The 26,675-nt window shown below is 49.0% G+C and overlaps 1 protein-coding gene across 1 annotated transcript in view; it reads left to right on the plus strand.

The window, feature by feature from the left end:
* The window catches only part of pip5kl1 (phosphatidylinositol-4-phosphate 5-kinase-like 1), a 55,467-nt gene extending 29,840 nt beyond the window's left edge, over positions 1-25,627 (plus strand). The window contains exons 3-10 of the mRNA XM_067969906.1: positions 2,683-2,733; positions 5,506-5,660; positions 6,730-6,854; positions 14,018-14,052; positions 18,581-18,636; positions 19,065-19,177; positions 24,380-24,542; positions 25,207-25,627. Of these exons, the coding sequence (XP_067826007.1) occupies positions 2,683-2,733; positions 5,506-5,660; positions 6,730-6,854; positions 14,018-14,052; positions 18,581-18,636; positions 19,065-19,177; positions 24,380-24,542; positions 25,207-25,627 (1,119 nt within the window). The remainder of the gene's footprint in view (positions 1-2,682; positions 2,734-5,505; positions 5,661-6,729; positions 6,855-14,017; positions 14,053-18,580; positions 18,637-19,064; positions 19,178-24,379; positions 24,543-25,206) is intronic.
* The last annotated feature ends 1,048 nt before the right edge of the window (positions 25,628-26,675 follow it).

Below are 26,675 nucleotides of genomic sequence, written 5' to 3' on the forward strand. Positions count from 1 at the left end.
ATGTGTGTAAAATCAATCCCAGTCACTTTCTCCAGGTGTGATTAACGGGGAAATTACCCAATCGTCTCCATTCTGGCCAGGAATGGTGGTGTCACTGTATGCAGCCAAGATCAACAGGCACTAAAGCACATTCGTCCTTTCTAGGACCTTATCTCGAATCCAGGATACAGAGAGTAGTGTTGCCAACCCTCCAGGATTGTCCTGGAGTCCCCAGGAATTAAAGATTAATGTCTTGGACACTGTCTCGAGCAAAACCTAGGAGAAAAATCATAGGGGCATTAAAATAAATGTTTTTTTTCATTTTCTTTGTGCACTTTTATTAGTTATAAAAATATTGGAGATGGGGGGGAAAAGGCTGACAGTCAAGAATCATCCAGTCAGGTAAAGGAGAGTCTGTTTGCTTGCCGACCAGAATTGGTAACACTAAGAGGGGGAATGGATGTTATCTCTCCCTGATGGAGAACGGATCGTGCGGTGATTTTTGGCCTCCCACCTCCAGCACTTGTACTACACCGACCCCACACCGAGGGAACGGAGAGGCCCTGGGCTGACTGAGGTGGCAAATGACACGGCTGCCGAGTGAGGAATGGTTCCAATTTATATCATACGCCAAACGTTCCACAGTGTCTACTTCTTCACGTTGCACACCCACAAGAACGGGGAGCAACCTCCACAAGTCTCCATTACAATTCGACTTTCCATTCAGTAGAAGCCCAAGTGAGTGTAGGTTGGGGCAGGGAACTGGAGACCAGTTGTAACAGTCAGGAAACCAACGCAAGGTAGGAGGTCCCCGATCGGAGGAGACATCTCACAATAGAAGGGTTTGTTTCCACACTGTCAATGAAAATCTCCATCCTTTGTGCAGAATTTTTTTGGTACAGGTCCATGAAATGTAGGTGCACAGGAACACACACAAAACTGAATAAAATGGGGATGTTGCCAGTCCCACCATGAAATGAGAGGCTTTGGGCTTTCAATGTGTATCTCAAGGGTGAGGGGAGGAAGTGATGCTTCAGTTATACAGAGCCCTGGTCAGACCCCATCTAGAGAACTGGGTTCAGTTTTGGGCACCGTACCTCAGGAAGGATATATGGGCCTCGGAGGGGGTGCAGGGTAGATTCATCAGAGTAATACCGGGGTTTAGAGGGTTAAATAATGAGGACAGGCTGCCTAAACTTGGTCTGTAGTTCCTTGATATAGGAGATTGAGGGGTGATGTGATTGAGGCGTTTAAAACGTTAAAAGAAATCGATAGGGTAGATACAGAGAAGCTGTTTCCTCTGGTGGGGGAAATCAAGAATCAGGGGACATAATCTTAAAATTAAAGCTGCGCCATTCAGGAGGGAAATCAGGAAGCAGTTCTTCACACACAGAGTAGTGGAAATCTGGAACTCTGTTCCCCAACAGGCTGTGGATGTTGGTTCAATTGGAGCTTTCAAGACTGAGATCGATAGATTTTTGTTGGGTAAGGGTATCGAGGGATATGGAGCAAAGGCGGGGAAATGGAGTTGAGGTACAGATCAGCCAGGACCTAATTGAATAGCAGAGCAGGCCCGAGGGGCTGAATGGCCCCCTCCTGTTCCTATAGACTGAGTTGCACATTGGTGGATAGAACAATACCCAGCTCAACCCCTCCCCACTACACACAGCAGTCACGTGACCAGGTCACTCCTTTATGGTAACTGTAGACCTTTCTCACTCTCAACGCCTCATACACTGAATGGAAATCTGATAGCTGAGCGACACTGTGCTGCTTGTTGATTCGACACGTGGCAGAGATCCGCCAATATTCCAAGGGTTAAAGCCGCCCTGTTATTACAGCTGCAAGTTCTCCTGTGGTTACCGAGTTAATATCAACATCATAAAGCCACAGGTCTTTAATCCCCGGAGGAGTACGTGGGTTTTTCTGAACCAGGTTAAAGTCCTGGTGCATTAAGCAACATCACCGGGGCTAATGTTAAGTTAATATTTACTGGTCAGCATGTAGGAACAGGAGGAGGCCATTCAGCCCCTCGAGCCTGTTCTGCCATTCACTTCGGTCATGGCTAATCTGTACCTCAACACCATTTACCTGCCGTAGTTCCATAATCCCTTAATACCCTCACCTAACAAAACTATCAAGCGTGAATCAGTTACACCAATAAAATGCAAATTTTGTTGTGTGTGAAATGAGAGCTCCTTCCTGCTTTCACCATGAGGACAAGCAGATTGAGTGTAAAACCACACCTGGGGGCATGTCGGTAAACGCTCTTCAGAATCAACTGTAGCAAGAGCTTCAACCTGCAACAGTCAGATTACCTCTTCACTGCACTGCCACAGCCGCTGGGTGAACATCTGTTTCCTGTGTCAGCTGTGGCTCAGTGGGTCAGAAAGTCTTGGGTTCAAGTCCCATTCCAGAGACTTCGAAGATTTCGAAGAAAAGCAGGGGAGTTCTCCCCGCTGTCCTGGGCCAATATTTATCCCTCAACCAACATCACTAAAACAGATTATCTGGTCTTTATCACATTGCTGTTTGTGGGATCTTGCTGTGCGCAAATTGGCTGCCGCGTTTCCTACATAACAACAGTAACTACACTTCATTGGCTGTGAAGCGTTTTGGGATGTCCTGAGGTTGTGAAAGGACTTCAAAATAATCGAAGGGAAGACCCTGCCTGTTTGTAATTTGCCTTTCTCCCTCTTGCAGGGCACACTGAGTGATCCAGACTTTGATGCTGTGCTAACTCAGGTGCACAAGGTAGGTCTGCACTTTTTCTTGCTGCATTTAACTAGAGATGAATGTATGGTGCTAATCATTGAAGAGTGACAGGCCGTTCATTCAGAATAGTCTTAGAGCCCAAGAATGTTCAGGAGACGATTAAAAGCTTCTTCCTTATGGAGCGACTAACTCCACCTTCACATCCCCTTCTCTCCAGAAACGTATTGAGTTGCTAATTGTACTTCCCGTTTCAGTGCCCTTGTTTGGGGGCCTAGTCTATTACGCAAAATGTAAAAATAAAGCTGTTGGCCAACTTTCCCTTTTAATCCCAACTTTCTAACCTTTATCTTGTGACCCCAGTCTTTAATTTGGAGATTCCAAATCTTCTCTAAGTGCGTTAGCCGATGAGATTGTCAGTAGTTGGTTGTTGGTCTGAAAGGTTAATTTCAAGGTATCACCCTTGGTTCAGTGGGCAGTGCTCTCGCCTCTGAGTCAGAGATTGTGGATTCAAGTCCCACTCCAGAGACTGGAGCACGTGATCCAGGGTGGGAGTGCTGCACTGTCGGAGGTGCTGCCTTTCAATTGAGACGTTAAACCGAGGCCCCGTCTGCCCTCTCAGGTGAATGTAAAAGATTCCATGGCAACGTTTGAAGACGAGCTGGGGAGTTCACCCTGGTGCCCCGGCCAATATTTATCCCTCAACCAACATGACTAAAACAAACGATCTGGTCATTTATTTCATTGCTGTTTGTGGGATCTTGCTGTGTGCAAATTCGCTGCCACATTTCCTACATTACAACAGTGACTACACTTCAAAAGTACTTCATAAGAACATAAGAAATAGGAGCAGGAGTAGGCCAATCGGCCCCTCGAGTCTGCTCCGCCATTCAATAAGATCATGGCTGATCTGATCCTAACCTCAAATCTAAATTCATGTCCAATTTCCTGCCCGCTCCCCTTAACCCCTAATTCCCTTTACTTCTAGGAAACAGTCTATTTCTGTTTTAAATTTATTTAATGATGTAGCTTCCACAGCTTCCTGGGGCAGCAAATTCCACAGACCTACTACCCTCTGAGTGAAGAAGTTTCTCCTCATCTCAGTTTTGAAAGAGCAGCCCCCTATTCTAAGATTATGCCTACTTCATTGGCTGTAAAGCGCTTTGGGACGTCCTGAGGTCATGAAAGGTGCTATATAAATGCAAGTTCTTTCTTTCTCATTCTGTTTGTACTAATGTGTGATTGGTAGATCTGACTGTCCAAGGCTGATGTTTGAGTGAAGACTTCCGGTGCAGACTATACTCCCCCTTTTCATCGAAGAAGCTGGAATAGCTCCAGAGTAGACCTGTAGAAGGAAGTAATATTTGGGAGTATCCGCAGCCCTCCCATGGCTCGGCTGGTGCAGAATCTCGTGGGCTGCTGTACGTCATGGGGGTGGAATTAGCGCGGGGTCCTCTCGATCGCCCGCTGTAACCGGCGGTAACCAAGGAGAAAGCTCGGGAACACCACTAAACGCCATTACTCCAGGGCGTCCGCTGAAGTTATAGAAGGAGATCCGGAGAACCCCCCTCCCCTGTGGATACTCTACCCCCCCAACCCCCCATGGTGTTTAGCTGCTAACCTGGCCTGTCCCTTTAAGGCCACTGCTCAAGTACTCCCAGTGAAGAAGTGGTTTGAAGGGGCAGATCTAGGTGATTCCGGCTGTTACAAGCTCCTTGGGTCAGTCAGGGCATGTGGTGACTGCTTAGATCCGTTCTCATTATCATTCCCACCAGACTATCGCTGGAAAGGATTTACTCCCATTTTATTTTCCCCACTGTTCACCTCTTTTCACACAGGTGCAATACATGGTCATTTTCCTCATTGATCTCTTCCTCAGAGTATACTGAGCATGTGCTGTGTATGTATGGTGATAATGGGCCGAGGAAACTACACTCTAGACTAGGCCAAACTATTAAAAATACAAATACAGCATCCTGTGGACTGAGGGGCTTGTGTTTAGAATGACTGTGAATCTGTCTCAATACCTGCTTATTGTTCCTCAAACTTACTCCAAGTCTTTCCTGTAATAGCAGCACATCCTGTCCCCACCTGACACACGGCTTATGCACATGCACGTATACATACACACACATATACATATATACACACATATACATAAATACATATACATATATACACACATACACTCACACACATATACAAACACACGCACGCATATACACATACGTACACAGATTCAATTACTCACGCATATACATGTACACACACATACACGCATGCATGCACATGCATATATACAAGTGCACATGCAAGCATTTACACATATACACGTGCACGTATGCACACACATATACATGCATGCATGTGTACATGCACACACAAATACACATGCACGTATGTGCACATGCACACTTCCAGCACGGGTCACCGGATTGTAATCAGGAATGTGATGATTTTTCTCCCCCTGCACTGAGGCCTACTTCTGCCCTGGCTAAAATCAGCTAACTCAGCGTAGACCAGGAGTTGAACCCGTGACCTTTCTGATCTGTTTTGTTCTGCTCCGTGACAGGCAGTGAATTCCCCAACTCGAGGAACCGCAAGCCGTCCGATTTTCAGTCACGCGTCCAGTCAGTTTGCTGGTTTCGACTGAAATACTGAACATTACTGAAATAACCAAGGGAGTGAGGACATGTTTAAAGTGGCCTGGCAGGAGATTCACCAGTTTGCAGTCGTGTTCTAAAAGGTGTGTTAAGGCTTGTCACCGTATCAGACAGTAATAGACTCAGATTCCCCTTTTGTTGTCTGTGGCAGGACTTTGAGATGCAGACGTTTGCGGGACCCGTATTTGCACAGTTCCGGCACATGTTGGGGATGACTGAGAACGATTACCAGCAATCCCTCGCCTCAGAAGGATTTTACCTTCAGTTCATCAGCAACTCCAAGAGCCAGGCCAACTTCTTCCTGACGTGAGTGAGATCGCCACACGCAGAGAACTGGTGTATGAGGGTGAGGTAACACGCTGTGGCATAATCGGTAATTAAAGACCCTAATCACTCCCAGCACGGAGTGACTCACTCCCAGCACGGAGTGACTCACTCCCAGTAGAGAGTGGCTCACTCCCAGTAGAGAGTGGCTCACTCCCAGCACGGAGTGACTCACTCCCAGTAGAGAGTGGCTCACTCCCAGTAGAGAGTGACTCACTCCCAGCACGGAGTGACTCACTCCCAGCACGGAGTGACTCACTCCCAGTAGAGAGTGGCTCACTCCCAGTAGAGAGTGGCTCACTCCCAGCACGGAGTGACTCACTCCCAGTAGAGAGTGGCTCACTCCCAGTAGAGAGTGACTCACTCCCAGCACGGAGTGACTCACTCCCAGCACGGAGTGACTCACTCCCAGTAGAGAGTGGCTCACTCCCAGCACGGAGTGACTCACTCGCAGTAGAGAGTGGCTCACTCCCAGTAGAGAGTGGCTCACTCCCAGTAGAGAGTGGCTCACTCCCAGCACGGAGTGACTCACTCCCATCACGGAGTGGCTCACTCCCTGCACAGTTTGGCTCACTCCCAGCACGGAGTGGCTCACTCTCAGCACAGTTTGGCTCACTCCCAGCATGGAGTGGCTCACTCCCAGCACAGTTTGGCTCACTCCCAGCATGGAGTGGCTCACTCCCCGCACAGTTTGGCTCACTCCCATCACGGAGTGGCTCACTCCTAGCACGATGTGGCTCACTCCCATCACGGTGTGGCTCGCTCTCAGCACAGTGTGGCTCACTCCCATTGCGGAGTGGCTCATTCTCAGCATGATGCGGCTCACTCCCAGCATGGAGTGACTCACTCCCAGCAGGGTGTGGCTCACTCCCATCACGGAGTGGCTCACTCCCATCACGGAGTGGCTCGCTCCCATCCCCGTCCTTCCCCATCTCCCCCTCCCCCTCCCCCACCCCAGCCCCCCACACAAATGACAGGCCTGTAGAGTCAAACTGTTGATTATTGGGAGAGGGAAAAGTGCTGAATTTGTTTTTTTATTTGACACACTTAGGAACGACAAGAGGATTTTCCTGAAAACTCAGGAGAAGAGAGAGATTAAGTTTCTGCTCTCGAACCTGCGGTCCTACATACAACACATCGAGAAGTACCCACACTCCCTGCTCGTCAAGTTTCTAGGTAAGAGGATAGCGAGCAGAGACTTCATTGTAACAGGGGTTTAACCGAGGAGCTCCGGCAGCGGCTGGGTTAGTAAAGGCAGCGCGTAACCGAGAGAAACCAGCCACAAGATCCGAGGTTCTTTCGTCGGCCTGCGCTGAGTTGGTTGCCCTCAGGCACAGGGCGGCAGTGGAACGGTTGAGGCCCGTATGGAGGGGCTAAAAATCAATCAGCCAGAGCTCCTCTTCCCATCGCACTCCAGTGACCCGCGCTGTAAAGTGCATCTTTATGGGTGTTAGGTGAGGACAGAGTTGAAACCGCTCAAGAAGTACAGGCCTCGATTTTAACTGCCCCCCCCCCCAACCCTGGTCGTGCCCCCGATCTCTCAGCCTCCTCCTCCCGATTGTGCCCCCAAACTCTCAGCCTCCTCCCCCTCCTCCCGATTGTGCCCCCAAACTCTCAGCCTCCTCCCCCTCCTCCCAATTGTGCCCCCAATATCTCAGCCTCCTCCCCCTCCTCCCGATCGTGCCCCCAATCTCTCAGCCCCCTCCTCCTCCCAATTGTGCCCCCAATCTCTCAGCCCCCTCCTCCTCCCAATCATGCCCCCAATCTCTCAGCCTCCTCCTCCTCCTGATCGCGCCCCCAATCTCTCAGCCTCCCCCTCCTCCTGATCACGCCCCCAATCTCTCAGCCTCCCTCCCTAACATCATGCCCCCGATCTCCCCTTCTGCCCCCCTCCCCCCCTCCAGTAACTACTGGGGAATGTCCCCACAGGTCCTTGGCTGCGGCCTCCTGTCAGTTGTTAGCGCTCCTGCCCGCTGGCTGGCTGTCAGGCGGGAGTCTGCAGCATGTTATTTAAATGAGGCCCTGCCATTAAGGCCTCCACATCCCTGACCCGCCTGTCTATCAGTCAAAAAAGTGTTGTGTCTGCTGTCTGGTATCGCCATCTGGTTAGGACGCAACAATCAGAAGGATCAATTCCAGCCATTTTGGGTTTTATTCTTTAAATTATCGAGTATTTTTCTCCCAATTCTTCATCTACTGTGGGTCATTTTCAGAAATATTTCTCGCCACCTGTTCCAATTCCACTCCACAGTCTGTCCCTGGTCCGGCAACTCCTCGATTTTAAAATTCTCATCCTCGTATTCAATCTCTCCATGGCCCTCGCCCCTCCCTATCTCTGTGACCTCCTCCAGCCCTACAACCCTCCGAGATCTCTGCGCTCCTCCAATTCTGGCCTCTTGCGCATCCCCGATTTTAATCGCTCCACCATTGGCGGCCGTGCCTTCAGCTGCCTCGGCCCTAAGCTCTGGAATTCCCTCCCTAAACCTCTCCACCTCTCTCTCTCCTCCTTTAAGACGCTCCTTAAAACCTACCTCTTTGACCAAGCTTTTGGTCGCCTGTCCTAATATCTCCTTTTGTGACTCGGTGTCAAATTATGTTTGATAATCGCTCCTGTGAAGCGCCTTGGGACGTTTTTACTATGTTAAAGGCGCTATATAAATGCATGTTGTTGTCTGTTTCTGATCATCTATTTTATCTCTAATTATTATATAACTAGGCACAGCGGCAGCTGAGGGAGAGAGTTATTTATGTAACTGGTCTGTGAGGACACAGTTTTCATTGCTTTAACTGCGCCGGGTGAGAGACACGTTTATTTATGCACTCTCTGAGTAATCTCACAAGAGACCTGCTGTATTGTTAAAAAAATAGCCAATACCCTGGGGTGATGGCAGTGTTGTTGCTCCTTCCATCTGGGGAGGGTTGCAAATGATAGTTAGTTACAAACTACGGGCGACTCACTGTCACCATTTATGACGTTGTTTGAAGCCCTCGATCGGGTTTCTGCCTGGTAATTGCTCCCTGGTAGCCATTATTCTGCGTATATTAAATAACGACATAACTGCACAATGAACCACTGTTGGTAAACAGGCTTAGTAATGTCCTCCTGTGAATTGCAAACATCTCTACACTGGTGCTGCTGTCTGCAATGTTCAGCTGTCAGCCCTCGATCTCCTCAATTAATGTTCCTCGCCAACCCATCCTGAAGGCACTGCCTCAACTGACATTCCACCCCCTCCCCCGCACTGTGTTTTACCCCACGTAACCATTCTCCGTGTATAGCGAGGCCCCGGGAATCTGCGAACTCCCTGGCTGGTTTGGGGCACTGAGTGGGAGCAGGACCCGTTTATGTCAGGGTTGGCGGGATGACGCACTTCCCAGAATGCCGGCCATTCCCGCCTGCAGGAAGCGTCCAGTACAGTACTTTAAAGAAGGCAGAAGTTGGGGGCAGGGGGGCCTTAACATTGTTCTAAGGCCAGAGTCCTTGCATAGAATTACACAGTAATTACAACACGGAAACAGGCCGTTCAACCCAACCAGTTCATGTTGGTGTTTATCCTTCACATGAACAGTATTCTAATAACTTGTGCTCGCCCTGTTCCCATATCCCTTTATTCCCCTTTCCTTTGACCACCGATCTAACCTATTCCTAAATGCTGACATGATCTTTGTTTCAATCACTAACCCTGGCAGTGCATTCCACGGTCTCTCAACCCTCTGTGTAAAAACAATGTTTCTCCTATTCTCTGTCCTAAATCCCCTACGTTCAATCTTATTATCTATGTTCCCTCATTCTAGACCCCTCAATCATTGGAAACTGTCTGTTTCTATCTGCTCTGTCCGGCTCCTTCATAATTTTCATAGGCCCCCAAACAGTAGTGGAGATGCAGGGGAGGGCATTAAACAGGAAATTAGAGACACATGCAAGAAGGGTACAACTATAATCATGGGTGACTTTAATCTACATATAGATTGGTCAAACCAAATTAGCAATAATACTGTGGGGGAGGAATACCTGGAGTGTGTACGTGATGGTTTTCTAGACCAATACATTGAGGAACCAACTAGAGAACAGGCGATCCTAGACTGGGTATTGTGCAATGAGAAAGGATTAATTAACAATCTTGTGTGGGGTCCCTTAGGGAAGAGCAACCATGACATGATAGAATTCCTCATTAAGATGGAGAGTGAAGTAGTTGGATCCGAAACTAGGGTCCTGAATCTAAATAAAGGAAATTACGAAAGTATGAGGTGCGAGTTGGCCAGGATAGATTGGGGAACTTTACTAAAAGGGATGATGGTGGATAGGCAATGGCTAATATTTAAAGAACATGTGCAGGAATTACAACAATTATTCATTCCTGTCTGATGCAAAAATAAAACAGGAAAGGTGGCTCAACCGTGGCTTACAAAAGAAATTAGGGATAGTATTAGATCCAAAGAGGAGACATATAAAATTGCCAGAAAAAACGGCAAGCCTGAGGATTGGGAGCAGTTTAGAATTCAGCAAAGGAGGACAAAGAGATTGATTAAGAGGGAAAAAATAGAATATGAGAGTAAACTAGCAGGGAACATAAAAACTGACTGTGAAAGCTTCTATAAATATGTCAAGAGAAAAAGATTAGTGAAGACAAATGTAGGTCCCTTACAGTCAGAAATGGGGGAAATTATAATGGGGAACAAAGAAATGGCAGAACAATTAAACACATACTTTGGTTCTGTCTTCACAAAGGAAGACACAAATAACCTCCCAGAAATGTTAGGGAACCAAGGGTCTAGTGAGAGGGAGGAACTGAAGGAAATCAGTATTAGTAAAAAAAAGTGCTAGGGAAATTAATGGGGCTAAAGGCTGACAAATCCCCAGGGCCTGATAATCTACATCCCAGAGTACTAAAGGAAGTGGCCCTAGAAATAGTGGATGCATTGGTGATCATCTTCCAAAATTCTATAGACTCTGGAACAGTTCCTACAGATTGGAGGGTGACAAATGTAACCCCACTATTTAAAAAAGGAGGGAGAGAAAAAACAGGGAATTACAGGCCAGTTAGCCTAACATCAATAGTGGGGAATATGCTAGAGTCTATTAAAAAAGATGTGATAACAGGACACTTGGAAGGCATTAATGGGATTGGACAAAGTCATCACAGGTTTAAGAAAGGGAAATCATGCTTAACGAATCTACTGGAGTTTTTTGAGGATGTAACTAGTAGAATAGATAGGGGAGAGCCAGTGGATGTGGTGTATTTGGATTTTCAGAAGGCTTTTGATAAGGTCCCACACAAGAGGTTAGTGTGCAAATTAAAGCACATGGGATTGGGGGGAATATGCTGGCATGGATTGAGAATTGGTTGACAGACAGGAAACATAGAGTAGGAATAAACGGGTCTTTTTCCAGGTGGCAGGCAGTGACTAGTGGGGTACCGCAGGGATCAGTGCTTGGGCCCCAGCTATTCACAATATATATCAATGATTTGGATGAGGGAACTAAATGTAACATTTCCAAGTTTGCAGACGACACAAAGCTGGGGTGGAATGTGAGCTGTGAGGAGGATGCGAAGAGGCTCCAATGTGATTTAGACAAGTTGGGTGAGTGGGCAAGAACATGGCAGATGCAGTATAATGTGGATAAATGTGAGGTTATCCACTTTGGTTGTAAAAAACAGAAAGGCAGATTATTATCTGAATGGTGATAGATTGGGAAAAGGGGAGGTGCAACGAGACCTGGGTGACCTTGTACACCAGTCGCTGAAAGCGAGCATTCAGGTGCAGCAAGCAGTTAGGAAGGCGAATGGTATGTTGGCGTTCATTGCAAGAGGATTTGAGTACAGGAGCAGGGATGTCTTACTGCAGTTATACAGGACCTTGATGAGACCACATCTGGAGTATTGAGTGCAGTTTTGGTCTCCTTATCTGAGGAAAGATGTCCTTGCCATGGAGGGAGTGCAACGAAGGTTTACCAGACTGATTCCTGGGATGGCAGGACTGACTTATGAGGAGAGATTGGGTCGACTAGGCCTATATTCACTAGAGTTTAGAAGAATGAGAGGTGATCTCATCGAAACATATAAAATTCTAACAGGACTAGACAGATTAGATGCAGGGAGGATGTTCCTGATGGCTGGGGAGTCCAGAACCAGGGGTCACAGTCTCAGGATACGGGGTATGCCATTTAGAACTGAGATGGGGAGAAATTTCTTCACTCAGAGGGTGGTGAACCTGTGGAATTCTCTACCACAGAGGGCAGTGGAGGCCAAGTCATTAGATGTATTCAAGAAGGAGATAGATATATTTCTTAATGCTAAAGGGATCAAGGGATATGGGGAAAAAGCGGGAACAGGGTACTGAGTTAGACGATCAGCCATGATCATTTTGAATGGTGGAGCAGGCCCGAAGGGCCGAATGGCCGACTCTTGCTCCTATTTTCTATGTTTCTATGTTTAAACATCTCTATCAAATCACTCCGTAATCTGCTAATGAAAACAGCCCCAATTTTTCCCATTTATCTTTGTATTTATATTTCCTCATCCCAGGCAGCATTCCAGTGAATCTGCTCTGTACCCTCTCTGTTCATTCAATGTTCTTTCTATAGTCTGGAGCCCAAAAACGCAGACAGTACTTTACCTGTGGTCTTATTGAGATTTTATTTGGATTCATCATTACATCTCAACTTTTATATTGTAAATCTTGTGCCATATAACCCAGTATTCCATTAGCTCTTTTTTTGCCTTATCTACTTACGGTTCTGCTTTAAATGTTTTATGAACCTGAACCCCCCAAACCCCTCTGCTGTTCCACATCATACAGCTTTCCCCATTCAAAGTGTAATTGTTTGTATTTCTTTATACCAAAATGTAGCACCTCACATTTCCTAATACTGAATTCCATCTGCCACTGCTCTGACCATTCCACCATCTTATCAGTATCTCCTTGCAGCTTCCTGTGGTCCTCAGAATTATTGCAAGGCTGCCTATTTTAGTGTCTTACGCAGATTTGGACTCCGCTCTCTCTAGCTCTATATTCACATTATTGATGTACACAATGAACAGAAGTGGTGCCAGAACAGAACCCTGTGGGACACCACTACCCACTTCCAAGCACGCTTGAGAAACTGCTTTTAATTTCTACTCTCTGTTTCCTCCCTTCTAACCAGTTTTTAATCCAATTTTCTACCCTCTCCTTAATTCCAAACCTGTGTAAATACTGACACACTCCCCGGGGACCCCCTGTAAATACTGACACACTCCCCGGGGACCCCCTGTAAATACTGACACAATCCCCGGGGACCCCCTGTAAATACTGACACACTCCCCGGGGACCCCCTGTAAATACTGACATACTCCCGGGGACCCCCTGTAAATGCTGACACACTCCCCGGGGACCCCCTGTAAATACTGACATACTCCCGGGGACCCCCTGTAAATACTGACACACTCACAGGGACCCTCTGTAAATACTGACACGCTCCCAGGGACCCCCTGTAAATACTGACACGCTCCCAGGGACCCTCTGTAAATACTGACACACTCCCAGGGACCCCCTATAAATACTGACACACTCCCAGGGACCCCCTGTAAATACTGACACACTCACAGGGACCCTCTGTAAATACTGACACACTCCCAGGGACCCCCTGTAAATACTGACACACTCCCGGGGACCCCCTGTAAATACTGACACGCTCCCAGGGACCCCCTGTAAATACTGACATGCTCCCAGGGACCCCCTGTTAATACTGACACACTCCCAGGGAACCCCTGTAAATACTGACACACTCCCAGGGAACCCCTGTAAATACTGACACACTCCCGGGGACCCCCTGTAAATACTGACACACTCCCCGGGGACCCCCTGTAAATACTGACACACTCCCAGGGACCCCCTGTAAATACTGACACACTCCCAGGGACCCCCTGTAAATACTGACACACTCCCAGGGACCCCCTGTAAATACTGACACACTCACAGGGACCCCCTGTAAATACTGACACGTCCCAGGGACCCCCTGTAAATACTGACACACTCCCTGGAGACCCTCTGTAAATACTGACACACTCCCAGGGACCCCCTGTAAACACTGACACACTCCCAGGGACCCCCTATTCTATCAGCTACCCTAAAGGAAAGCAGTGCAATCGTTGTAAAGAACAATTTTTATTAATATATAGCAACAAAAATAATGGGGCAACAAGCCGAGAAATGCAGAAATCTGATAACCTCACACTGTCTCGGGCCCATTCTCCAGCTGTAGATATTTTATGTCTTTTATTCATGAATCTGTGAATGTTTTTGTGAGGAGTAATTGTTTGAGTTTAGCTGCTATTGTTCTCTTCTCTTACTCGTAGGTGTGCACAGTATCAAGATACCACACGAGGGGAAGGTGAGGCTACATCTGCATCCACTGTAATAAACTGTACTGTGCTGTGTTCGCCAGGGCAAGGATCCAACCTCCGCCATCTCTGCCAGCGCTGGCTCAGGCGGTCAGGGCAGCTTCAAACTGCGTTACGAAACAGGCTTCGACCTGGAATTCGTCCCGACTTTAACGTTAGTTTATTCCCGCCGGTGGTTAGTGATAACGCGCTGTGCTGGAGTTTATATCTTCTGGTGCTCTTGGACTCTGTGTCTAGGTGTTTCAAAGCAGGACAGAGAACCCCCTCCCTCTGAATATTCACACTCCCAGAGACCCCCCCCCCCGAATATTCACACACTCCCAGAGACCCCCCCCCGAATATTCACACACTCCCAGAGACACCCCTCTGAATATTCACACACTCCCAGAGACCCTCCCTCCAAATATTCACACACTCCCAGGGACCCCCCCTCTGAATATTCACTCAGTCCCAGGGACCCCCCCTCTAAATATTCACACACTCTCAGGGACCCCCCCTCTGAATATTCACTCAGTCCCAGGGACCCCCCCTCTAAATATTCACACACTCTCAGGGACCCCCCCCTCTGAATATTCACTCAGTCCCAGGGACCCCCCCTCTAAATATTCACTCAGTCGCAGGTTCCCCCCCTCTGAATATTCACTCAGTCCCAGGGACCCCCCTCTGAATATTCACTCAGTCGCAGGGTCCCCCCCTCTGAATATTCACTCAGTCCCAGGGACCCCCCTCTGAATATTCACTCAGTCGCAGGGTCCCCCCCTCTGAATATTCACTCAGTCCCAGGGACCCCCCTCTGAATATTCACTCAGTCGCAGGGTCCCCCCCTCTGAATATTCACTCAGTCCCAGGGACCCCCCTCTGAATATTCACTCAGTCGCAGGGACCCCCCTCTGAATATTCACTCAGTCCCAGGGACCCCCCTCTGAATATTCACTCAGTCCCAGGGACCCCCCTCTGAATATTCACTCAGTCCCAGGGACCCCCCCTCTGAATATACACTCAGTTGCAGGGACCTCCTGCAAATACTGACGCACTCGCAGGGACTTGAGCTCATAATCCGCCGACACTTCAGTACTGAGGGAGTGCTGCACTGTCGGAGGTGCCGTCTTTTGGATGAGACGTTAAAACGAGGCCCCGTCTGCCCTCTCAGGTGGATGTAAAAGATTCCATGACACTGTTTTGAAGAAGAGCCGGGGAGTTCTCCCTGGCGTCCTGGGGCCAATATTTGTCACTCAAAAACAGATTATCTGATCATTTATCTCATTACTGTTTGTGGGATCTTGCTGTGCGCAAATTGGCTGCTGTGTTTCCCACATTACAGCGGTGACTCCATTTCAAAAGTACTTCATTGGCTGTGCAATGCTGTGGGACGTCCTGAGGTTGTGAAAGGCACGATAGAAATACAAGTCCGTTCTTTCTTTTACCTTCAAAAAGGTGATTCACTGGAGCCAATTCAAAGTGAAGCAGCAAGGATGGATCAGGGACAGGGCTGGAAGAGACAGTCGGGCTGAAGAAGATCGGGAGGGGAGGGATGGGTGATATGTAAGTGAGCAGGTGTTGGCCTAATATGTGAGCAGGGAGCTGAAGGGCCCAGGTTTAAAATCAACAACAACAACAACAACAACGTGCATTTATATAGCGCCTTAAATGAAGTAACACATCCCAAGGCGTTTCAGAGGAGCGATTATCAAACAAAATTTAACACCAAGGAGATATTAGGACAAAGAGGTAGGTTTTAAGTAGCGTCTTAGAGGAGGAGAGCGAGGCGGAGAGGTTTAGGGAGGGAATTCCAGAGCTTAGGGCCCAGGCAGCTGAAGGCACGGCCGCCAATGGTGGAGCGAAGAAAATCGGGGATGGGCAAGAGGCCAGAATTGGAGGAGCGCAGAGATCTCGGAGGGTTGTCGGGCTGGAGAAGGTTACAGAGATAGGGAGGGGCGAGGCCATGGAGGGATTTGAAAAGTCTCCAGTTGGAAGACTTTTATCTCCCCACAGTAGTGGGTTCGTGGGACTGGCTCCCACCAGAAATAGTTAATGGCTCGGCAATTAACCCCTTCAGCAGGAAGATGGATTAATATCACTGGGTTGAATCCCTTCTGAGCTCCTTTTTACTCACACATTTTGATGCATTCGCAGTTTCCTGTCTGTCATCTTAACAAGGATGTTTAAAATTGGTTAATACCTGTTAACGCAGCACAGCCGCCAATTAATGCCAGTGCCTTAACAGATGTGCTAAAAATAGCACTCAGCAGTGTCACGCTGGGCGGGGAGGTGGGCGTGAGAGGCGGTTGGGGTCGCCGCTCTTAAGGAGGCAGCGACGAGTGCCTCGATGGGCCCTCTCGGAGAAGCCTGAGAGAAACACAGAAGGTAGCCCAGGCTAAGCCGAGGCGATCGAAGCCTGGGACAGCAGCAGGAGAGGGGATTGGGGAGGGCAACGTACTCTGGAGGGGTGACTGGGTGACAGGAGAGGAGGGCGTGAGAGGGGCAAAATAAAAAAAAACACAAAGGGAGATAGAGGTAACGGGTTTTGTGTCTGGAGGGGCTGCACAGGCGTGTTTGCCTCTCTCTTCATGTGGTTCCAGTTTATAAAGGAACGGGCTGATGGGGCAGTACGTCCCTTACAGGCAGAGCGAGGCAAATGAGCTGCTCCCCCACCCCCCCTGGTGGATAATCGCAGAATATCAGGGACTTCGAATGAAGGCAGCGAGCATAAAATAGAAATGATAAAATAACTGCTCTGATCCAAATGGGACAAAATTGAGATTTTTTTAAAATGCAGGATTCAAATTCTGTACCAATTTGCAAATGCTTCCTGCCACTGAGCTCGTTTAGTTTGCTAGCAAGATTTCTCTGTTTTTACTGCACTTCTCAATACATGATGTGGAGATGCCGGTGATGGACTGGGGTTGACAATTGTAAACAATTTTACAACACCAAGTTATAGTCCAGCAATTTTATTTTAAATTCACAAGCTTTCGGAAGCTTCCTCCTTCGTTCACCTGACGAAGGAGGAAGCCTCCGAAAGCTTGTGAATTTAAAATAAAATTGCTGGACTATAACTTGGTGTTGTAAAATTGTTTACACTTCTCAATACAGTTACTGTTTCCCCAGAATGATATATCTCTACTCCCTCACAGACTGTTAAAACACCCGGGAGGGGAGTTTCCTCCGTTGCTGCCAATTTTGTGTATTCAGTAAATTTGCACTTGCTGTTGTTTTGTGAGTGGTGGACGTGGAAGGGTCAATTGAACTTGAGACCAATTTCTTTTGCTAAACTGTAAACAATTTTACAACACCAAGTTATAGTCCAGCAATTTTATTTTAAATTCACAAGCTTTCGGAGGCTTCCTCCTTCCTCATTTACCTGAGGAAGGAGGAAGCCTCCGAAAGCTTGTGAATTTAAAATAAAATTGCTGGACTATAACTTGGTGTTGTAAAATTGTTTACAATTGTCAACCCCAGTCCATCACCGGCATCTCCACATTTTGCTCAACTAATTAGAGTCAGAGAGAATAATTCCTGTAGCAGCACTGCTCCCCGGTGGTGAGACGAGGGATGGCGGGCCGAGCTTCATTAAGGATCAATTCCCATCTTTTAGACCTAAAGGGGGGGAATTAAGTTCAGGCGAATCAGCAGCCCGTTTTTCACTCCGCCCGATTCGCATTAATGACAAAGACAAATTTACACCCCGACAGGATCTGAACTAATTTTTTTTTAAGAGAAATAAATTCATTGGCAGTCACATATTTTCTGTGCTACAGATTGATGGCGCTCAGGTTAAGGTCTTACTGTCCCTTCTGGAAAGCCCTAGCACGGGCACGACGGGCCGAATGGCCTCCCTCGGTGCTGTAAATTGCTGCGGCTCCAAATTGTTTGATTTTTTTCGAATTTGTCGAAGCGTTCCTTCATATCGAGCGACTGTCAGATCCAGGGAGCATGTTCCCGTCAACTGCGTCTGTTCTGAATGTTTACCTTGTGATCTGAACAAGCGGGCGCAGGAAGTTATTCATCTCACTGAGTCTTTTAAGGCCTGGGCGTGCAGGCTGATGTGGTTGCTCAGAGACTCAGCCACGTTCCCCAGTGTTCTCTGCCGCTCCCCACAGTGCTGTCGGGTCGGGAGTTCCAGGATTGTGACCCAGCGACGGTGAAGGAACGAGCACTGTGGGAGCACCTTCACCACACGGGACTGCAGCGGCTCAATGAGAGGGCGGCTCACCACCATCTCAAGGGGCAACTGGAGGACGGGCAATAAATGCCGGCCTTGCCAGCGACGCCCACATCCCGAGAATGAATATTTATATAAAAAAATATTAGATGTTACCATAGAAACCTGCATCCTGGAGAGGCTTCTCCTGTCCTGTGGCAGACGGCCCTGCCAATACATTGTTAATGGATTGTTTAATATGTGCGGGTCCTAAGCACAGGATGGGAGCAGGACAGGAGGATTCGGTCAGCTCTGCTACCGTGGAGTTCAGTGCGGTGACTTTCTGAAAACAAAACTTTCTCTTTTTTTTTTGGCAGAAATACTTCATCGTGATGCAGAGTGTGTTTTACCCTGATGAGCGAATCCTCGCCCGGTACGTAGCCATTGCAAGAATTATTCTATGTGTTAGAATAAGTTAAATACTGAATGAAGTTTCACCAACAGTGCCTGTTTGAAGGTCGACTTCAGTTCAGGTCTCAGTTTCGTGCCGGGCAGGACTAATCGCCCGATCGGCCATGGAAGGACCCTGTCAGACTGTTAATCAGCCTGCGAATCCTTCCACTATTCCCCAAGGGAAGATCGCGAAGATACGAAAACAACTTTAAGATTCTGCACCTCCAGTGATAAAACTTAAAATCCCATCAGCGTTTTTTACGTCCTTATCAACCTGAGGTGCCGTCTTTGAATGTCCTGTATCCCCCCACCCCGCACCTCCCCCCCCGCCAAATCCCACTGCTCTCCCGCAGCACCGAGCTGTGTGACCAGAATAGCCCTGTTCAGTAACGTTACTGTTTTATCCAGTTACGACATCAAGGGCTGCCAGGTGAGTCGATGGACAGAACCCGCCCCCGAAGGCAGCAACGTCATCGTGGTGCTTAAAGACTTGAACTTTGAGGGAAACACCATCTCTCTGGGTAAGGATCAGCCTTCAGCTTCTTCTACTCGCAAATATTAAATCTGTCTGCAGCTATTTTCACTTCTCTATCTCTAAATCCCCCCTACCCTACCCCCCATGCCACCACTATCGTTGCCCCTATTTCTGAAGTTGAGGAAGGGGCTGGGATGTGATGCTGTTTCGCCACTGAGCAGATGGGAATTAGCTGATCAAGACCAGATATCCCCATTACACTCTGAGTCTGTAAGATGGAAGGTGTCGTCGACAGTGCTATCAAGCGGCACTTACTCACCAATAACCTGCTCACCAAAGTTCAGTTTGGGTTCCACCAGGACCACTCAGCTCCAGACCTCATTACAGCCTTGGTCCAAACATGGACAAAAGAGCTCAATTCCAGAGGTGAGGTGAGAGTAACTGCCCTTGACATCAAGGCAGCATTTGACTGAGTGTGGCACCAAGGAGCCCTAGTAAAATTGAAGTCAATGGGAATCAGGGGGAAAACTCTCCAGTGGCTGGAGTCATACCTAGCACAAAGGAAGATGGTAGTGGTTGTTGGAGGCCAATCATCTCGGCCCCAGGACATTGCTGCAGGAGTTCCTCAGGGCAGTGTCCTAGGCCCAACCATCTTCAGCTGCTTCATCAATGACCTTCCCTCCACCATAAGGGGTCAGAAATGGGGATGTTCGCTGATGATTGCACAGTGTTCAGTTCCATTCGCAACCCCTCAGATAATGAAGCAGTCCGAGCCCGCATGCAGCAAGACCTGGACAACATCCAGGCTTGGGCTGATAAGTGGCAAGTAACATTCGCACCGGACAAGTGTCAGGCAATGATTATCTCCAACAAGAGAGAGTCTAACCACCTCCCCTTGACATTCAACGGCATTACCATCACCGAATCCCCCACCATCAACATCCTGGGGGGGTCACCATTGACCAGAAACTTAACTGGACCAGCCACATAAATACTGTGGCTACAAGAGCAGGTCAGAGGCTGGGTATTCTGTGACGAGTGACTCACTTCCTGACTCCCCAAAGCCTTTCCACCATCTACAAGGCATAAGTCAGGAGTGTGATGGAATACTCTCCACTTGCCTGGATGAGTGCAGCTCCAACAACATTCAAGAAGCTCAACACCATCTAGGACAAAGCAGCCTGCTTGATTGGCACCCCATCCACCACCCTAAACATTCACTCCCTTCACCACCGGCGCACTGTGGCTGCAGTGTGTACCATCCACAGGATGCCCTGCAGCAACTCGCCAAGGCTTCTTCGACAGCACCTCCCAAACCTGCGACCTTTACCACCTAGAAGTACAAGGGCAGCAGGCACATGGGAACAACACCACCTGCACGTTCCCCTCCAAGTCACACACCATTCCGACTTGGAAATATATCTCCATTCCTTCATCGCCGCTGGGTCAAAATCCTGGAACTCCCTTCCTAACAGCACTGTGGGAGAACCTTCACCACACGGACTTCAGTGGTTCAAGAAGGCGTCTCACCACCACCTTCTCAAGGCTAATTAGGGATGGGCAATAAATGCCGGCCTCGCTAGCGACACCCACATCCCATGAACGAATAAAAAAAAATGAGTCCCTTTACACCCTGAGTCTGTAAGATACGAGTCCCATTGCACCCTGAGTCTGTAAGATATGAGTCCCATTGCACCCTGAGTTTATGATTCCAATCCCATTACACCCTGAGTCTGTAAGATACAAGTCCCATTGCACCCTGAGTCTGTAAGATATGAGTCCCATTGCACCCTGAGTTTATGATTCCAATCCCATTACACCCTGAGTCTGTAAGATACGAGTCCCATTGCACCCTGAGTCTGTAAGATATGAGTCCCATTGCACCCTGAGTTTATGATTCCAATCCCATTACACCCTGAGTCTGTAAGATACGAGTCCCGTTACACCCTGAGTTTATGATTCCAATCCCATTACACCCTGAGTCTGTAAGATACGAGTCCCGTTACACCCTGAGTTTATGATTCCAATCCCATTACACTCTGAGTCTGTAAGTTCCTGAATGTACAGTTATGTCTCTAGTGTGGATAACCAGACAGTAACTTGTGATATGTGGGGATCGACCATGTTCAGTGCTGATTATCAACTCCTAAAACTTGTAGAAATGGAATGATTTAAAAAAAACATTTACTAACTCACCTCCAAATACAATCTGGTATTTGAGGAAGTATTTAATATGGGAGCAGCAGCATTTGTGCAGCAAAATGTCAATCCCCATGTGTGAGGAGGGAGGGTGGGCCATGAGATGCAGTGTGACCTTGGATCAGGTTCAGAACGAAACGTGGAGGAGAATCTATTGCACTTGATGATCAAACTGGAATTGGTCAGGGCTCACGGTCAGAGCACAGTGAGGAGGGAGGCAGGGGGGGAGAGATATCCTGCTGAACTGGGTCAGTATTATTATTATTCTCAGGATGTGGGCATCATTGGCAAGGCTGGCATTTATTGCCCATCCCTAGTTGCCCTGAGAAGGTGGGTCTTCTTGAACCAGTCATGGTTTTAATACAACTGAGTGACTTGCTCGGCCATTGCAGAAGGCAGTTAGGAGTCAACCACATTGGTGTGGGACTGGAGTCACATATAGGCCCAGACCGGGTCAGGACGGCACTAAAGGACATCAGTGAAGCAGATGTTTTTTTTACGACAATCCGACAGCTTCGTGGTCACTTTTACAGATTCCAGATTTTATATTTCCAAATTGTTTCTTTAAACTGAAGTCAAATTCTCAAACTGCAGAAAGTACAAGGACCCCAAACTCAACCCTCTGGTGGGAAATGGTGAGCCTGGCTGAGAGGAAGGGAGTCCCTTTCACACTTTGGGATTACTCGGGAAGTCTAATTTTTCCAGTTATATTTTGCAACAGCTCTTTAGTAGAATGGGTTCAACAACAACAGCTTGCATTTACATAGTGCCTTTAACATCTTCAGCCAATTCGATTCACTCCACGTGATATCAAGAAACGGCTGAGTGCACTGGATACAACAAAGGCGATGGGCCCCGACAACATCCCGGCTGTAGTGCTGAAGACTTGTGCTCCAGAACTAGCTGCGCCTCTAGCCAAGCTGTTCCAATACAGCTACAACACTGGCATCTACCCGACAATGTGGAAAATTGCCCAGGTATGTCCTGTCCACAAAAAGCAGGACAAATCCAATCCGGCCAATTACCGCCCCATCAGTCTACTCTCAATCATCAGCAAAGTGACGGAAGGCATCGTCGACAGTGCTATCAAGCGGCACTTACTCACCAATAACCTGCTCACCGATGCTCAGTTTGGGTTCTGCCAGGACCACTCAGCTCCAGACCTCACTACAGCCTTGGTCCAAACATGGACAAAAGAACTGAATTCCAGAGGTGAGGTGAGAGTAACTGCCCTTGACATCAAGGCAGCATTTGACCAAGTGTGGCACCAAGGAGCCCTAGTAAAATTGAAGTCAATGGGAATCAGGGGGAAAACTCTCCAGTGCCTGGAGTCATACCTAGCACAAAGGAAAATGGTAGTGGTTGTTGGAGGCCAATCATCTCAGCCCCAGGACGTTGCTGCAGGAGTTCCTCAGGGCAGTGTCCTAGGCCCAACCATCTTCAGCTGCTTCATAAATGACCTTCCCTCCATCATAAGGTCAGAAATGGGGATGTTCGATGATAGTTGCATTCGCAACCCCTCAAATAATGAAGCAGTCCGTAACCGCATGCAGCAAGACCTGGACAACATCCAGGCTTGGGCTGATAAGTGGCAAGTAACATTCGTGCCAGACAAGTGCCAGGCAATGACCATCTCCAACAAGAGAGAATCTAATCACCTCTCCTTGACATTCAACAGCATTACCATAGCCGAATCCCCCACTATCAACATCCTGGGGGTCACCATTGACCAGAAACTTAACTGGACCAGCCATATAAATACTGTGGCTACAAGAGTAGGTCAGAGGCTGGGTATTCTGCGGCGAGTGACTCACCTCCTGACTCCCCAAAGCCTTTCCACCATCTACAAGGCACAAGTCAGGAGTGTGATGGACTACTCTCCACTTGCCTGGATGAGTGCAGCTCCAACAACACTCAAGAAGCTCAACACCATCCAGGACAAAGCAGCCCACTTGATTGGCACCCCATCCTCCACCCTAAACATTCACTCCCTTCACCACCGGCGCACTGTGGCTGCAGTGTGTACCATCCACAGGATGCACTGCAGCAACTCGCCAAGGCTTCTTCGACAGCACCTCCCAAACCCTCTACCACCTAGAAGGACAAAGGCAGCAGGCACATGGGAACAACACCACCTGCACGTTCCCCTCCAAGTCACACACCATCCCGACTTGGAAATATATCGCCGTTCCTTCATCGTCGCTGGGTCAAAATCCTGGAACTCCCTTCCTTACAGCACTGTGAGAGAACCTTCACCACACGGACTGCAGCGGTTCAAGAAGGCGGCTCACCACCACCTTCTCAAGGGCAATTAGAGATGGGCAATAAATGCCGGCCTCGCCAGCGACGCCCACATCCCATGAACGAATTTTAAAAAAAGTCGTAAAACGTCCCAAGGCGCTTCACAGGAGCGATTATCAAACAAAATTTGAGCCGAGCAAAAGAAGGAGACATTAGGCCTGGCCTTTAAGGAGTGTCTTAAAGGAGGAGAGAGAGAGGTGGAGACGTTTAAGGAAGGAATTCCAGTGCTTGGGACCTAGTCAGCTGAAGGCACGGCCGCCAATGGTGGAGTAAAGGGAAGAGGGGGATGGACAGAGGAGGCTAGAGTTGGAGGAACACAGAGTTCTCGGAGGGTTGTAGGATCGGAAAGAGGAATTCACTACCACATGGAGTAGACGAGGCAAATAGCATAGCTGCATTTAAAGGGGAAACTAGACAAACACATGAGGGAGAAAGGAATAGAAGGATATGTTGATATGGTGAGATGAAAAGAGGAGGGAGGAAGCTCGCGTGGAGGATAAACACTAGCATGGACCTGTTGGGCCGAATGGCCTGTTTCTGTGCTGTACATTCTATGTAATTCTATGTACGGTTGCAGAGATAGGGAGGGATATGAACAGGAGAATGAGAATTTTAAATCATGAGCGATCCGACTGAGGTCTGGACGTCCGGCCCAGGTTAGCTTCAGGTGTTTCTGACTGTGCTGGGGGGTTTTCTTGATTTTTTTTTTTCTGTCTTGCTCTGGATTTCCCGAAACTTTCTGTTCCAGATCAGCAACGGCCTTGGCTGGTCCGGCAAGTGGAAGTTGACACGGAATATCTCAAGGGCCTGAACGTTCTGGACTACAGTCTCCTGGTGGCCCACCAGCCCCTCCACCTGGACGAAGGTCGCCTGAGCTGGTCCTTTGCCAATGTCATTCTCCGCACCAAGAAGTAAGCAGATTTTACCAAAAAAAAAACTGACCAGCCCCAGGGGCTCAGGCCGTTCCCCCCGGATCTACCGGCCATCCCATAATTAAGCCGGGCGTAAAGTATTAAATAACAAGATCTAGCCACAGGCATGATGGGCCAAATGGCCTCCTTCAATGCTGATTTCGAATGACAATTTCTTTGGCTGTTGGCCCTGGCTCAGCGGGTCGCACTCAACGCCTCTGAGTCAGAAGGTTCAAGTCCCCACTCCAGAGACTTGAGCACAAAATCCAGGCTGACACTCCCAGTGCCAGTACCGAGGGAGTGCTGCACTGCCGGAGGTGCCGTCTTTCTGGATGAGACGTTAAACTGCCCCCTCAGGTGGATGTAAAAGATCCCACGGCCACTATTTGGAAGAAGAGCAGGGGGAGTTCTCCCCGGTGTCCTGGGGCCAATATTTATCCCTCAACCAGCATCACTAAAACAGATTATCTGGTCGTTATCACAATGGTGTTTGCGGGATCTTGCTGTGCGGAAATTGGCTGGCCAGTTTCCCTACATTAACAACAGCGACTACGCTTTGAAAAAGTACTTAATTGGCTGTGAAGCTCTTTGGGACGTCCTGAAGTGGTGAAAGGAGCGATAGAAACACAAGTTCTTTTCTATTTCCTCTTTCTTCCTCTCGCAGGTCGCTGAGCAGCGGGGGCAGCATCAGTACCCCCACGGGGACCCCGGTCCCGGGGCTGGTGCAGCAGGACTTGTTGGAGCCGGGGTCCGAGACGGCGAGCAGCACGGACTTGGGCCCCCGGGGCAGGGAGGACTCCGGACACGAGCTGAGCCCGATGGCCAGCGCTGATTTGGAACTGGGCGACGTGGCGGCTCAGAACCGACGACTGCTGCCCGACCACAGGAACGCGCTGCACGTCATCGATGGGACCCAGTCCCGCTACTTTGTCGGCATCATCGACGTCTTCACCGTCTACGGCTTCCGCAAGAAGCTGGAGCACCTGTGGAAGTCCATCCGGTACCGGGGACAATCCTTCTCCACCGTCAGTCCGGACAGATACGCCAGACGGCTGTGCCAGTGGGTCGAAGCCCACACGGTGTAGGATCCGGAGGGTGTGGGGTGGGACGGGGGGGTGGGTGGCGAGGGGCGAGGGGGGGGGGGAGGAGAACGGGGCGAGAGCTCAGATTTAGACAGAGAGAGAGAGAGGGGTAGAGGCGACCGCTCCCCTGTACTGAGCGTAGCCGATGGCCTGAGGCAAAGTCAAGGAGTGGGGGGGGTGGGGAGAGGGAGGGGTGCGCGGGGGCTCCCAGTGGAACCGTGCGCAGATGCAGCAAAAAGGGGCCGTGCAAAGCTTGTCACTGGGGGTGAGACGCAGTGGGGCGGGAGGAGGCTCGCGGGGAGAATAAACACCAGCACAGACCAGCTGGGGCCAGAACGGCCTGATTCTGTGCTGTGAAATAACTTATGTCAACCTTTCGTGTAAGGTCGGCTCCAACGCTGCTCACTGGCTGGGGGGGCTTTAAAAAAAAATCACTGGTCATCGCATGGAAACAGCTGCCTGGCCCCTTCGCATGTTCCTGTTTGGTGCCTTAACAGCTACGAAAAAAGAAGAGCATCATTATCGAGCCCTAGGTACGATTTACGCACTTAATTACTCTTCCATAACACCTACAGAGAACGATGTCCTAATGGCGCACGTAATAAATCAGAAGCTCATCAGAGGCAGGGGAGCCTCCCGACTCGACCCGGATCGCCGAGCTTTGCTGTGTTTTTGTCTAAAAGCGATGCTCTGGTCGTCAAAGGGTTAAACGTGTGGGCGGACCATTCACTGCATCGTCACCACCGGCGGTGAAAGGATTCCCCACCGTGGGGAGCTTTCCTGCGGCTCCACTCATGCCAGGAGTGACTCTGCACCAGGCTAGAGTTGGTAACTAACGAAAAGCCTGATACCAGACCGGGGGCAGTTAGGAAAGTGAGGGGACAGGGTTCAGGATCGGGCTTGAGCTCTATGACGTTTGACGACGATCGATTCTAAACCTCGATAACGAGTGCCTCTACACAACGAGGCACGGATGTCAAGTGGAAGCAACTGACGGCTTACGTTTCAAGCCGGATGTTTGAGGGGGGAGACGATCGGGAGCCTGGCCCAC

The sequence above is a fragment of the Heptranchias perlo genome, chromosome 31 (assembly GCF_035084215.1).
Source record: "Heptranchias perlo isolate sHepPer1 chromosome 31, sHepPer1.hap1, whole genome shotgun sequence".
Lineage (NCBI taxonomy): Eukaryota > Metazoa > Chordata > Chondrichthyes > Hexanchiformes > Hexanchidae > Heptranchias > Heptranchias perlo.